At 38.6% G+C, this 14,077-nt stretch overlaps 1 protein-coding gene across 7 annotated transcripts in view; it reads right to left on the bottom strand.

The window, feature by feature from the left end:
• Positions 1–1,032: 1,032 nt before the first annotated feature.
• Positions 1,033–14,077, bottom strand: part of LOC148848954 (bZIP transcription factor (DUF630 and DUF632)) — a 42,366-nt gene continuing 29,321 nt past the window's right edge. For 4 of the 7 annotated variants that reach the window (XM_088950151.1, XM_088950153.1, XM_088950154.1 and 1 more), the window contains 2 exons: positions 8,042–8,265; positions 1,033–2,220 (listed from right to left, as the gene is read on the bottom strand). In XM_088950151.1, coding sequence (XP_088806277.1) covers positions 1,542–2,220; positions 8,042–8,265 — 903 coding nt within the window. In that variant the 3' untranslated portion in view covers positions 1,033–1,541. Of the gene's footprint in view, positions 2,238–8,041; positions 8,266–9,356; positions 11,478–11,780; positions 11,948–12,002; positions 12,456–14,077 lie in introns of those variants that run through there. The other 3 variants (XR_016100845.1, XM_088950156.1, XM_088950155.1) reach the window with 3 other exon arrangements.

Here is a 14,077-nt window from a genome sequence, read left to right as displayed (position 1 = left end):
ATATTAATAATATATTAATATTTAAATAAAAATTTAATTTGTAAAAAATCATAGCTTTATAATTAACACAGACAATCCTGTACGCCTATACAAATATTAATACACTTAAGGTGTGGGTTGGGCTAGGCCAAACAATCTTAAAAACTACTAATACACAATTTACATTTAGCTCGAACTTTTTAATTCTTTGGTTTATCGGGCTACACAATGTGGGTGGCCCATCCCTTATAGTTCTTTTGGCTTCAATACTATCTAAAAATAGTTAAAAAAACCTAAAAATAATGCATGCATGGGTTGCACTTGGTTTGGTGACTTTGGTCCAATCAAATTACGAATGTTACGATGTATGCAACTTGGGTCGGTTGGGTCAAGATGGGGATCAATCCAAGCCTAAACCAAAGTCTTAAACCCTGAGTTTGGGCTTCGATTAATTTAGTTAATAACAAAAAGTTAACTATATATTAATTTAATTATGACTATAGCCTAATTTTATATATTTACTGATATTTAATTATTTTAAATAATTAAGTGAAATTTACTAAAAATTGGAACATTTATTCATTAGTAAAGTAATATAAATAAAATAGAACAGTAACAAATAATGTGAAAAAAATAATTATTTTGTTAACCAAACTCCTAAATTACTAAAACATTTTTATAATAAATTATTAAAATAAAGATTTAATTATTTTAAACAACATTGCTTTCTTTCCTTAGTTATAAGTATTGGTTATTTCACTTTTCTTGATAAATCCCGTGCATTGCACAGGCCCACGCTAGTACAAATATAGTTAAAAGCTATATTTATTACTTGTAATTTGACAATAAGCCAACTTATCTGCAAAATATTACAATTATATTGTGAGAAAAACAAGTATTTATTGTGGTGAAACAAAAAAATAGGAATTAGACTAGAGGGTCGGTTTGGTTTGGGTCTGATGGGTCTTTCTGGTCCATTGACAGCCCTAAGCCCAACATAAGTTAAGGTTTGAACAAACGTCAACCGACACCACCAAGAGGTGCAAAGACTGGGTGACAATAGCATTACTTTGTTTTCTATATTATACGCATTCCAGATTGTTGTACAGCATACATGTATATCCATTTCTCCTGCTAATATAGAAAGGTTCATAATATGAATGAATACATTGGTAACAACATTATTTACCGTCACTGAAACCTTTTGTGGGTGGATTGAGAAAGATTTTACCTGATTCTTGTCTTCAGAAAACTGTACAGATTGAACTTTGACATACAACCCATCTCCATGCTCTCTCTCATCAACGCCTCACATTTACAAAAGTAATACTCATGCTTTGAGGGTACTTATTACCAATTTGCAGTAGTAAACACAGGAAGAACCTTCAATAAAAAACTGAGCACAATACCCATTATTCCTTCCTCAATTTGCAAATGCTATTTATATCAACCTATTATAGCAGGGCTAAATATCTGATTCAGCTGAATAACTGTTTACGTTACCTTTGCCCTGTTTCCATCTTTTCAATTGTATTTCCTTTCCCTGCTAATAAATAAGAGCATTAATGGGAATTGACTGAATTTTGACCATTACCCTTAGCATTTTGGATGGCTTGAGAAAGTTCTGAATACATAATCACAGAGCGCTGTGCAAATTGATTTAGGTTCTCCAGAACACCCACCAAGCTTGATTTAAAATGATCAAAACCTGAATTCCAGTCTTGTGGTGGTGCTTCTGTGGTTCCAACCATTGCTTCACCACTACTACCAACTTTCCAGGATGGTGGGAATGAGTTGTTTGAACTATTTCCTGGGGTTTTCTCTAAATGAGGTAAGAAACGGCTAGTATCTGCTGCTAAGGTTTTTATGGAATCCACAACATCCTTGGTAGGCAGGCCTTCAAGTTTATCCAACCAGAAACCACATGTAACATATATTGGTGGGCCTTCTTCTCTCAAAGATGGACCTGCGGACCTATTTTTCTTTCTTCGGTTTCTTTGTTGTTGTAATATGCATTTATGGAGCCATCCATTTATGGCCTGCAAATAAGATTTCTGCGCACTGATCCATTTAGTGAATCTTGATGATAGAGAGCTCAGTTCATATTCAAGATGCATAGTAGCTTGCCGATGTGATTCTGACTGCATGGAGACTATGGGGCTCCCACTGTTGTATGCTGCATGGATGACACTGACTTGAAGACTGTGACATTCAAGCATCATTTCCCACATTCGATTTAGCCTGTGATATAAAAGAAGCTTGCCATCAACATGGACAAGAGAAATGCACTTAAAATTAGTTGAAAATAATGAAACAGAAAATGAGAGACCACAACATGCATGCGTGCAGACATAAGAACTTTTGTGGAATGTGTTGCTATATTAGTCATCAGAAGGCTAAGCACATAACTCTCTAATCAGGTGCAAGTTTCAGCCCAACAACTTCTTGCCATGTTGAAACGGCAGACCTTTTCACTAAGCATTTTTAAATTATAAGCATGTGAAGAAGCAAATTAGAGAATATAGAAGATACACACGTACATGCATGTGTACATGTATTCTATAATATGCAATGCCCTTATGTTCAATCAAGGTTCAAAATTTTGATAAAATAGAGCACATATCAGGCGTATCGTATCTTTTAGGAGTTGATACACCTATTTCCATGGTTTTTGAAGAAAGCTTTTTCTTAATAATTAAAACACCTAAAAATAAGCCCAAACTCAAATTTTGAAAAAAAAAACTAAAAAAATAAGGAGTGAGGTTCAAAATACCAATACACCCCTTCCGCCATATCAGGGTGAATCGATATTTGAATCTTTTGTTCAATTAATGCTTTAGAAACCTGCACAAAAAATTTATTCAGTTTTCTTTTGCTCCTATCTTGTTTCTGATTCTTTGTCCATTTTATTTTATTTATCTTTTTGGGAGTGGGGGTGGGGAGGATTGGATCACCGGTAGGTGGACTGGGGCCATCTCATAATCAGAATAGCTCAGGAAAACAATATAAAGAGCAAATATTTGATTTTAGGCCCAGCTAAGCGTTGTGTTATTTGGGTTATTTATTTGTTTTTTATAGTTGTTATTAGTGTCCTGTTAGCCAAGGATGCTATTAGCTTGTTCCTTTCTTCCTTTTTTATTAACTTTTTATTAGGGTGTGCCTTAGGGGCATATTTGTAATATCCTACTTTTATGTTAAGTTAATATAAATAAGAAGCTGGGCACCGCCAGCAACACTTTTTGATCTCAATCAGATCTCTCCCTCTTCCCTTTTCTCCTCTCTCTTCTCTCTCTTTCGAAGAAAGAAAACATGGTATCAGAGCACAATTCTGGGCTATAGGGATCCTTTCTCTCATCTGAATCAAATCCCTTCCCAGTTTTTCTCTTGATCCCTTGGACGTTGAAGACAAAGAAAAACCTAATTGGACTGATCAGGCCACTTGTTACTGCCTTTTTCGGGTTCTTCCTTGGTCGTCGCACCAAGGAAACCCTAGTAGAAGAGGGCCGATGCTGTGAAGGCCTTTCTTCTCTTTGATTGATTGTGAAGACTTCTTTCCTGGGTTTGCACCTCTGTACAAGTGCTGGACAGGGGTGTGTTGTCCCCTTTTCTCTGTGGTCAATACTGTGAAGGCCTCTTTTCTGGGTTTACACCTTCGTACAGGCACTGGACAGGGGTATGTAGTCCCTTTTTTATCACAGGTATGTGTTGTAGTCAGTTGGTATGGCTCCTTATTAATGGTCGAACTGTTAGTGGACTGTTTTAATGGTCGGACTGTTGCTGGACTGATTACTGGACTGTTTTAATGGCCGAACTGTTGCTGGACTGATTTCAGCAGTATTTTTCTCATTTCAGAAGTAGAGTTTTTTGGGGTTTAGCATTCTGATTGTAACTGTAAAGATAGTATTTGTGTGGGAACTGGTTTGGTGCACTTGTGGTGAAAACATGATGTTTTCCATGCCAATTACCCCTTTAAATGGCCTAAACTACCTGGAGTGGGCTAAAAGTGTAAAACTTTATATAACAGCAAGGGGAAAAGCTGGTTACATAAATGGAAGAGTCAAAGAACCCAAGAGTAGACAGCTGAAGATGATAGGTGGGACCAAGAAAACAGTATAGTGATGTCTTGACTCCTTACAGCCATGGAACCTTATGTGAAGAAGAACTTTACGTGGGAAGATGGTTTCTCAGCAGTGGGGTTTTGCATTCTTGTTGGGACTAAACCCTACTTATGAACCTTTGAGAGTTCAGATTTTAGGAAGTAAAGAGTTTCCTTCAATTAAAGAGGTGTATGCCCTCGTTCAATATGAGGAAAGTAGGTGGAGTGTGATGGTTACAACTGAGGGGGAGCAATAGGTAGCATTAGCTACAATGGGTGGAAACAATATGAGAAAGAAAAGTGACTCCAAGAAGGGTGATGATAAGGACAAGTTGTTTTGTACCCACAGCCGGCGCTCAAGACATACATGTGACACATGTTGGGAGATTCATGGGAAGCCCAAGTGGGTAGTGAAGAACCAAGGACAAGGTAAAGTGCAAGGTCAGAAGAAGCCAAATACAACACATAATGCAACAAATGTGGCAACCCAAGATACTCAGTTTGTTGGTACTACTCAGGACCACTTCACTGGTTCTGACCCCAGGGAAGATATCGTGAATTCCTTCCAAAATCACTTGGAGTCATATGGCAAGGCTTTGCGACATATGGATAGTTCAATTACTGGTACCCCTTCTACTTCATTTGCGTCTACATCAGGTAATATGGCCTTTGCATTCCATGTCACCACTACTACTGATTCCCCTTTGGATCATTGACTCAGGGGCCTCTAACCACATAACCGGTAAGCCAAACCTGTTTCAGACTTATAGCCTTTTGTCAGAAGGGGATAAAGTGAGGCTTGCAGATGAACTATTCTCCTCCATTGCAAGCCAAGGATCAATATCCCTTCCCCATGGCCTTAACCTGAATAATGTGTTGCATGTTCCTCAATTTCCTATAAATTTACTTTCAATCAGTAGTATCAAAAACTCTTTAAACTGTAGTGTAACCTTTTTTCCTGGTTCATATGTTTTTCAGGATCTAACTTCTGGGAGGACGATTGGTAGAGGAAGCCTAGTGGATGGTTTCTACATTCTTGACAACAAGGCTAGTCTCTCAGCGTCATCCCCGGAGTCATATAGTCAGTCAAATAAGAGTCAATATTTTTTTTTTGTGGCATAGTCGGTTAGATCATGTTTCATTTGAAATAATAAAGTCTTTGTTTCCGGTTTTATTTTAGTGATGTTCAGTGTCAGATTTCCAGTGTCAAACATGTCAGTTGAGCAAACAATGTAAAGCAACATTTCATTCAAGTAATAAAAGATAAAGTTTTCCTTTCCATCTTGGGTATTTTGATGTATGGGGGCCTACTACTATAATCTTTGAGGGCGGGTATAAGTACTTTGTAGGAAATAGTGGACCCCACATTAAGTGTATTCGTGTGACACCCAGAGATGTACTTAGATTTAAATTGATTAGGATCAGCTTCCTTAGTAGGATTATTTTTATTCTATCTTATCTAGGATTAGTTTTATTTTAATCTTATCTTTTATTGCCATGTAAGCATTAAAGTTCTTTTATAATTAGAAAACTATGTATATAAATTAAGGAGTGGGGCGGTTGTTTTAAACATACCAACCACTCTCTTCTTTCTAATACCTCTCCACGAGTTCTCCCTCTTCATCTCTCTTCTTTTTCTTCTCATCTTCTCTCTTCCTTTCTTTATTTTCTATTCAAAACCTAAGAGACATTTGTAGTCTTGTACGACTACTTGGTATCAGAGCAAGATCTAGGGCTTCTCATGTGGTTTTGATCCAGCCGACCACATGAGAATTGCCTAGGGCTGGAAAAATAGAAAGATTAGTTCTTCGGTTGATTCTTGGAGGTTATCTACAGCAGCAGTCCAAAGATTGGATTGATCCTTGATAACCAGGAAGAATCAAAGAAGGATAAGAGGATCAAAATCAGTTCTTGATCAAGACTGGAGGCGGCTATCAGAATTTCAGAGGAATTTTGGTTCGAGATCATCCTTCAAGACTGGAGAGACGATCAGAATTTCAGAAGTTCTTACCCTGGCGAGATTTCAATCTGTCTTAAGATCGACAACGAGAATAACTTGATCTAAGAGGTATGGTCAGAAATTTTTTCTCCTTTCTATATTTTCTTTTGGGGTTTAAGAGAAAAACCCTCGAGATTCAAGACTGTTATTATTCCAGGGAGGTAATCAAATTTGTCTCCCTCGTTTTAAAGTTATTCTTTACTCTCTGGAAGACCCAGTAGAGCTGTTTCAGCAGGATTGTTACAGCTGAATCAGTTTTTTTTTTACTGCTACTAGTTACAGACCCAGTAGGCTGACTGGTACAGTAAGTGCCCTTTAATTAACTTCTAACAATGGAGTTTAAGGGCCAAGGAGAGGGTGTTTGGACTGGTTCAGGTGGCATGACTGAAAACACCTTCCAGATTACAACTGTGATGGTTCAAACTACTTAGAGTGGGCCCAATCAGCCATGATGGCCATTGGGGGATGTGAATGAACCAACTAAGGAGGATTCTGCTAAGTGGATTCAAGAAAATTATTTGGTGATGACATGGTTGTGCAACTCCATGCAGCCACACATCAGCCGAAATTACTTATGGGCAAAAATAGCTAAAGAAATATGGGATGTTATTTTACTCCTAACCCCTTAATGTTGCTAGGGCTTGTGAGCTGAAATGTGAGGTTAAAAATCTCAGACAATGAGAGAAACAAGTCTCTATTTATTTTTCAACCTTAAAATCACCGTGGCATGAGATTGACCACCTTGAGACGATTGAATGGGAGAGTCAGAAAGATGCACAGACTTACAGAAAGCAAGTTGAAACTAACAAAGTATTTGAGTTCCTGGCTGGCCTAAATTTTGAATATGATATTGTAAGACAACAGCTATTGACAAGTAGACCTGTTCATGGGCCCGACCAGGCCGGGCTTGGGCCGGGCTTTGACTCTTTATTAGCAAAAAACTGTTAGGCCCGAGCCCAAGCCCGGCCCGACCAACGGGCCTATAACTTGGGCCCGAGCCCGGCCCTGATAAAAAGCCCGAAGCCCGAGCCCGAGCCCGAAGCCCGACCTAATAAAAGAATTTCAAAATTTTCCCTATTCAAATGGACATTTTTTTATTTTAATTTAGATGTTTTTTTCCCTATTTAAATGAACAATGAGCCTACAAGTGAATCAATGACCTCAAATCAAAAAAATTATTCAAATAGACATCACATAGGGTTTTTACTTAGGTTTAACTATATGTCGGGCCGGGTTTACTTAGGTTTAACTATAGGTCGGGCCGGGCCAGGCTATTTTGGCAAAGCCCGAGCCCGGCTCGAATTTTATGCGGGCCGAGCTTTTTGGCCCGAGGTTAAGCCCGCGGGCCAAAAAGCCTGTGCAAGCCCATCCGGGGGTCGGGGCCTATTGACAAGAGAAAGTGTGACTCTATCTCAAGCTCTCAGTGGTTCAACTCAAAACCTTTCTAATCCCTATAAACCTTCTTTTTAGTTCTAAAACCATCTCTAAACCCTTTCCAACACATTTCTACCCTCTTAATCTCACCCTCTTTTGATAGTTGCCCTACATTAATTGATATCAATTAAGATGATTCTACACCATATAGGATCAATAACAACTTAATTTCAGAACACTTTGCTTTATAGCTAACATATATTATCGACTTGAGGGATGTGTAAGAAAGTTAAATTTGTTAGGAATGGAGGATTGAACTAGGCTGTAAAAATGTCATATTTGGAACAAATCTTCCTTTATCTGAATCCACTCAGGATATCTGATTGCATGTTTAAATGGATTCAACTGCAATCTGGCTAATTCAAGCTAAACTTTGATTGAATTGCAAATATCCAGACTAATCAATAATCAGTGCTATCTTGACTGCATCTCATACACAAAATATTTTTCCATGTCCATAGTTTATACGCACTGAATAAGTTTATGACAATTTCATCCACATAAAGCATGAAAAAAGAACTAAATAGCCATACCCTGCAATCAATTCTTCAAGTTGTGGCTGGAGCTCTTTGTCCCGTAACTCCTCAATTCTCTTTGATATAGAGTCAATTCGGTGAATAGCAACTTTAATTCTGGAATGTAGATCCTTGACAACTGCGCGAGTTTTATCAATCTTGTAAATATTTTCTTCCTTTGACTCTTGCTGTCTGAGCAATTTACATTTCACATCATACTCCCTTCTGATCATCCCACTAGCCTGAAATATATAGATTTAGATAAAAAAGTGTTAGTCCTAGAGATTAAATAGTTGTTTTAATAGCTTTTATAGTCTCTCCAAACATAAATAGAAATTTAATGAATCAAGAAGTTGCATCTATTTTAAGAAAAAAAGAAATGAATCAAAGAGTGTACAAAAAACTTAAGACAAACTACTGTTTTGGAGAACAAATTATAAGGTCAGAAACATGTAAAAAGGGCTCTTTTGCAGAACAAATTTATATTTCTATTGTTTTGAATAGATGATTTCTGTATCCCCTCCCCTCCAACAAAATAAATAAATAAGTAAATAAATATACTTAAATAATGTTCAACTATGAAGTTTCATCACATTTATTTAGTTACATGCCTTCCCTTCCATATTCCATACGTTTGTTATCATCAAATTAAGAAACATTTGCCCAATGAATCAAGCACCTAGTGACTGAAAACTAAATACCAAAAAAATCTACACGAAAGGGATGCTGTCAACAATTTTCTTTTATGATGGGCCTTTGATATATACATGAGGGAGAAAGTGATGCAGGACGTTTGTGATTCAGCACTATTCTTGCAACTAAACTCAGGTCGTAGGTGTGCAGAACAGAAAAGAAAAAAAAAATATATATATATATATATATATCAGATTAAAAGAAAGAAGTGAAGAGAAGAGAAGATGAAAGAAGAGATAACCCTAGGCAATCACACCTCCAACTTGGCAATCACACCAAATTCTATAGAGAAACCTTCTTTGTTAATCAGCCAAAGCTGTCCTTCCAAATGAACCTTACAAGCTTAATAAGAAGCTTCCAAAGGAAGAAACTTGCCCCCCAAGTTAGCTTGCCTAACAAGCCAGTTACAAAAAGAAGCTAGATTAGACAAACCTGCCCCAAACAATTACAAACATAAATCTAAACAAAGGAAAATTACTAGACTAAGACCTGTTCCCAAACATAACCCCCCTAAGCATGCAAAATTACAAAAATACCCTTACTGTCCAGATATGTAAGAAAACCAAATAAGTCATGTCCAGCAGCAAACTCATCCACACAAAGAGCATCTTAAGGTGGATTGAAGGCTCTAGGGTCTTACCAAGTTGATCCACTACTAACCTAGCTCCCATGTGGGCCCCATGTCTTCATAATGATGCCAAATGAGCATAGGAGCAGCTTTGGTTCTCTTTTGATATGCCTTAAGTTGATCCCCATCATCTCTCCCTAGCTTGGAAAAACTCGGCTCCATCGAGTAGAAGGAAAGGTACCTCTCATACATATCACAGTTCAAGCGCTGGAACTCATTAGCAGTGATCCAAGTGGAATCAGAATGAGGACAACCTTTCCATTTGACAAGAAACTTGTGATATCCCCCATGTCATGTTGAAAGAATTTGATCATCAATAACATCTTCAATCTCTTCCTTGGAAGTGGGGGCTGGAGGTAAGCGGCCTACGAATTGGTCCATATTGGTTGTATCACCTTGATACAACTTTAAATCCTCCACATTGAATATATTACTCATACCCATGTCCTCCGGCAAATCAAGTACGTAAGCTAGAGCTTATTTTCTTATTGATTTTGAAAGGACCCAAGCTTCTTGAATGTAGCTTCTTATAAACACCCTTAGGGAAACATTCAGGCCTGATTCGTACCATTACCATGACCCCTTCATTAAAATCAGCAAAACTGCATCGTAGATCAGCATGGGACTTATATGCTTCATTGCTGGTCGCAATCTTCCTCCTAACCTCATCATGGATTTCCTTGACGTGGTTAGCAAAATTTTCTGCATCTGCACTTGGTCTTGCTTCTGATGGCAAACGAACTAGGTCTATAGGCTTCTTAGGGTGAATCCCCATCACCATCTCAAAGGGGCTGCAACCTGTACTTCTGTTCAGGTAGCTATTGTAGGCAAATTCAGCTGTAGGCAACACCAAATTCCATTGCATAACATGATCACTCACCAAATATCCAAGTAAATCCCCCAAACCTCTATCACAACTTCAGTTTGCCCATCAGTTTGAGGATGAAAAGCTGAAGAGAACTTCAACTTAGTATTTAACATAAAAGAGTCCTGCAAAAGTAGCTCATAAATTTGGCATCTCTATCTAATACAATAGTACTTAGTCGGCCATGCAAACACACAACTTATAGAATAATTGTGCAATGTGTACAACATCAGATGTCTTGCAACAAGGGATGAAATGAGCCATTTTGGAGAAGCGATCAACCACAACATAGATGGAATCATGCCCCTATAGAGTCTTAGGGAGGCCTAGCACAAAATCCATGCTGAGATCTTAACAAGGAGAATGCGGAACAGGGAGTGGAGTGTACAAACCAACATTATTTTTCCTTCCCTTTGCTAGCTGACATACACAGCACTGCTTGATAACCTTAACTACATTCCTTTTGAGTCCTGGCCAATAGAAACGACCTTCAACCATGGAAATGGTTTTGTCTCTTCCAAAATGACCTGCTACACCCCCTGCGTGTAGTTCCCAAATTACCTCTTCCTTAAGTGAGGTATTGGGTAGACACAAATGAGTCCCTTTGAAGAGAAAGCCATCATGTAGTGAAAATTCTGGATATGTTGCTTGCTGTCCTGACTGCAAATCTGCATAGATAATGCTGAAATCTCGACATGTAGGGTAGTCTCTTTTGAACACATCAAAGCCTACCACCTACAGCCATACTAGAGAGGATATAGACCACTCGGCTAAGTGCATCAGCTACTTATCTCCTTTCCAGCCTTGTGTTTGATCACAAAATTGTATTCTTGGAGAAATGCAACCCACTTGGCATGTCGTTGATTCAACCTCTTTTGAGAGTTGATGTGCTTCAAAGCCTCATGATAGAAAAGAGAACAAATTCATTGGGAATAAGATAGTGTCGCCAATAACGCAAGGCTTTCACTACAGCATAGAATTCCTTGTCATAGGTGCTGTATTTTTGCTTGAATTCATTAAGCTTCTCACTAAAGAAAGCCACTGAGTGACCCTCCTGGCTAAGAGTTCCTCCTATCCCAACATGTGAGGCATCACAAGTTAGTTCAAAGACCCTCAAAAAGTATAGGAGACAAAGGACTGGTGATGCTGTAAGTCTCTTTTTGATCTCCTCAAAAGCCTTGGTTTCTGCATTAGACCATAAGAATTGGCCCTTCTTCATGCAATCAGTTATGGGTGCCATTATGTTGCTAAAATTCTGAATAAAACGCCTGCAAAATGTAGCCAATCCATGAAAACTTCGAATTTCATGTGGTGTGGTAGGTATAGGCCAACCAACTATGGCCTTAACCTTGTTTGGATCAGCTTTTACACCATCAGCTGATACAGCAAAACCAAGAAATACAACACTGCACCATAAAACAACACTTCTTCAAGTTAACATAGAGCTTCTCTTGACGGAGAACCATCATAACTTGTTGAAGGTTGGCAACATGTGTATCACTATCATTGCTATATACTAGTATATCATCAAAGTAAACAACAAGGAAACGACCAATAAAGGGCTGGAGTACCTGATTCATAACTTGCATAAAAGTGCTAGGTGCATTAGAGAGACCAAAAGGCATGACCATCCACTCATATAAGGAATCCTTGGTCTTGAATGTTGTCTTCCATTCATCACCATGTCAAATTCTAATCTGGTAGTACCCACTCTTAAGATCTATCTTGGAAAAGATTGCTGCACCAGCCATCATGTCAAGCATATCAAATCTAGGAATGGGAAACCTATACTTGGTGGTGATCTTATTAATGGCTCGACTATCAAAACATATATGCCAAGAAACATTTTTCTTTGGTGTCAAAACTCAAAAGTGATGGAACTGCACAAGGACTAAGACTTTCTCTGATGAAACGTTTAGACAACAACACTTCAACTTGCCTTTCAAGTTCAGCATGTTCTATTGGTAATTGGGTTCATACAATATGCAGGCAAGTTGGGAAGTTGGGAACCTGGATTCCGGTGCCACATCTGAAAAATCTGACAATAACTTGTATACTTCTGGAGGTGCATCTACAAGTGGTACAGGTGCTGTTTTCTCCACTTCTTTGGCTACTACAGCATACACGACCCCTGTCTCTTCGGTCTCTACCTCAAACTCCTTCTTGGTGATCATGTGTAAGGCCTTCTCCGATTCAGCAGCATGCTTGGATGTCTTTTCACCACAACTCTTTATTATAAACCTAATCTGCACTAGAATTCTGTTAGAATTAGGGTCAAAGAAATATTAGAGAGACTAGAAGAAGAAAAGAGGAGAATAGAGAAGAAGAAAATTCTGGTTCGAGCTAGAGAACTCAGATCACTCTCTAGTCGACCAGATTGAATTTATATGTTTCTATCCATAATAACTGTTTCGAATGCTGCTACGGTAACTCGAACCAGGAAGAGAAGGAAGAAGAAGAGGAAGAAGAAGAGAGAAAACAAGGGTCTGTCGAAATCTGATAGACTTCCCATACAGTTGACCCCCTTAATCTTAATTAGATTCTAATAACCTTTACAAAGACAAAATTGCCCATAATTAAGTGTGAGCAGAGTACTCTAATAAAACTACCACATAAGCAAACTACTTAACACACATAAGATGACTAAACTACCCCTATTCGGCTCACTTTAACACTCCCCCTCAAGCTGGAGAATATATGTCATATAATCCCAGCTTGTTACATAGGTAGTTCACTTTCCCTGAGCCTAGAGCTTTTGTAAACAAATCTGCCCACTGATCATTCGAGCCCACATGTTCTGTATTTATCTCTCCAGCAAGAACCTTCTCCCTCACAAAGTGGCAACCAACCTCTATGTGCTTTGTTCTCTCATGAAAGACAGGGTTGGATGAGATATGGAGTGCAGCTTGATTGTCACAGTACAACCTCATAGGTTTATCCATGTGAAACCCAATTTCTTTTAGGAGATTCTTCAACCACACTAATTCGCAGGTAGTGTGTGCCATGGCCCCATACTCGGCTTCAGCACTGCTTCTGGCCACAACCGTCTGCTTTTTACTCTTCCATGTCACAAGATTTCCTCCAAGAAATGTGCAATAGCCTGTAGTAGATCTTCTGTCATTCACTGAGCCTGCCCAGTCTGCATCTGTATACCCAACTACTTCAAGTTTTCCTCCTGGTTTATACAATAGTCCACGGCCTGGAGCTCCTTTCAGATACCTTACAATTCTAAGAACTACATCCCAGTGAGGTATACGAGGGTTCTGCATGAATTGGCTCACCACACTGACTGCAAAGGAGATGTCGGGTCTCGTAATAGTCAGATAGTTCAGCTTTCCCACTAGTCGTCTATACCTTCCAGGATCTTCAAATACTTCTCATGTATCACTGCTCAACTTAACATTTGGTTCCATAGAGGTCTCAGCCGGTTTTGCACCTAACAGTCCTATTTCTTCCAGTAGATCAAGAACATATTTCCTTTGGCACAGATTTACACCTTGTTTTGACCTGGAAACTTCTATTCCCAAGAAATACTTTAATGTTCCAAGGTCTTTTGTCTGAAAATGATTTTAAAGAAATACCTTTAGTTTGGCGATCCCCAATTTATCACTGCCAGTAATGACAATATCATCCACATAGACCACTAATAAGATCTTCCCAGCTTCCGAGTCATAGCTGAACACTGAGTGATCAACCTGGCATTGCTTCATTCCAAAACTCTTCACCACTTCGCTGAACTTCCTAAACCAAACACATGGTGATTGCTTCAACCCATAAATTGCCTTCTTCAGTTTGCACACCTTACCATCTTCCCCCCGAACAATAAACCCAGGTGGTTGCTCCATATATACCTCCTCCACCAGATCAC

Source organism: Nelumbo lutea, chromosome 6 (assembly GCF_056320005.1).
Source record: "Nelumbo lutea isolate HS-2025 chromosome 6, American lotus-T2T, whole genome shotgun sequence".
Lineage (NCBI taxonomy): Eukaryota > Viridiplantae > Streptophyta > Magnoliopsida > Proteales > Nelumbonaceae > Nelumbo > Nelumbo lutea.
The sequence above is the reverse complement of the archived record's forward strand: the minus strand, read 5'-3'. Positions and strand labels throughout refer to the sequence as shown.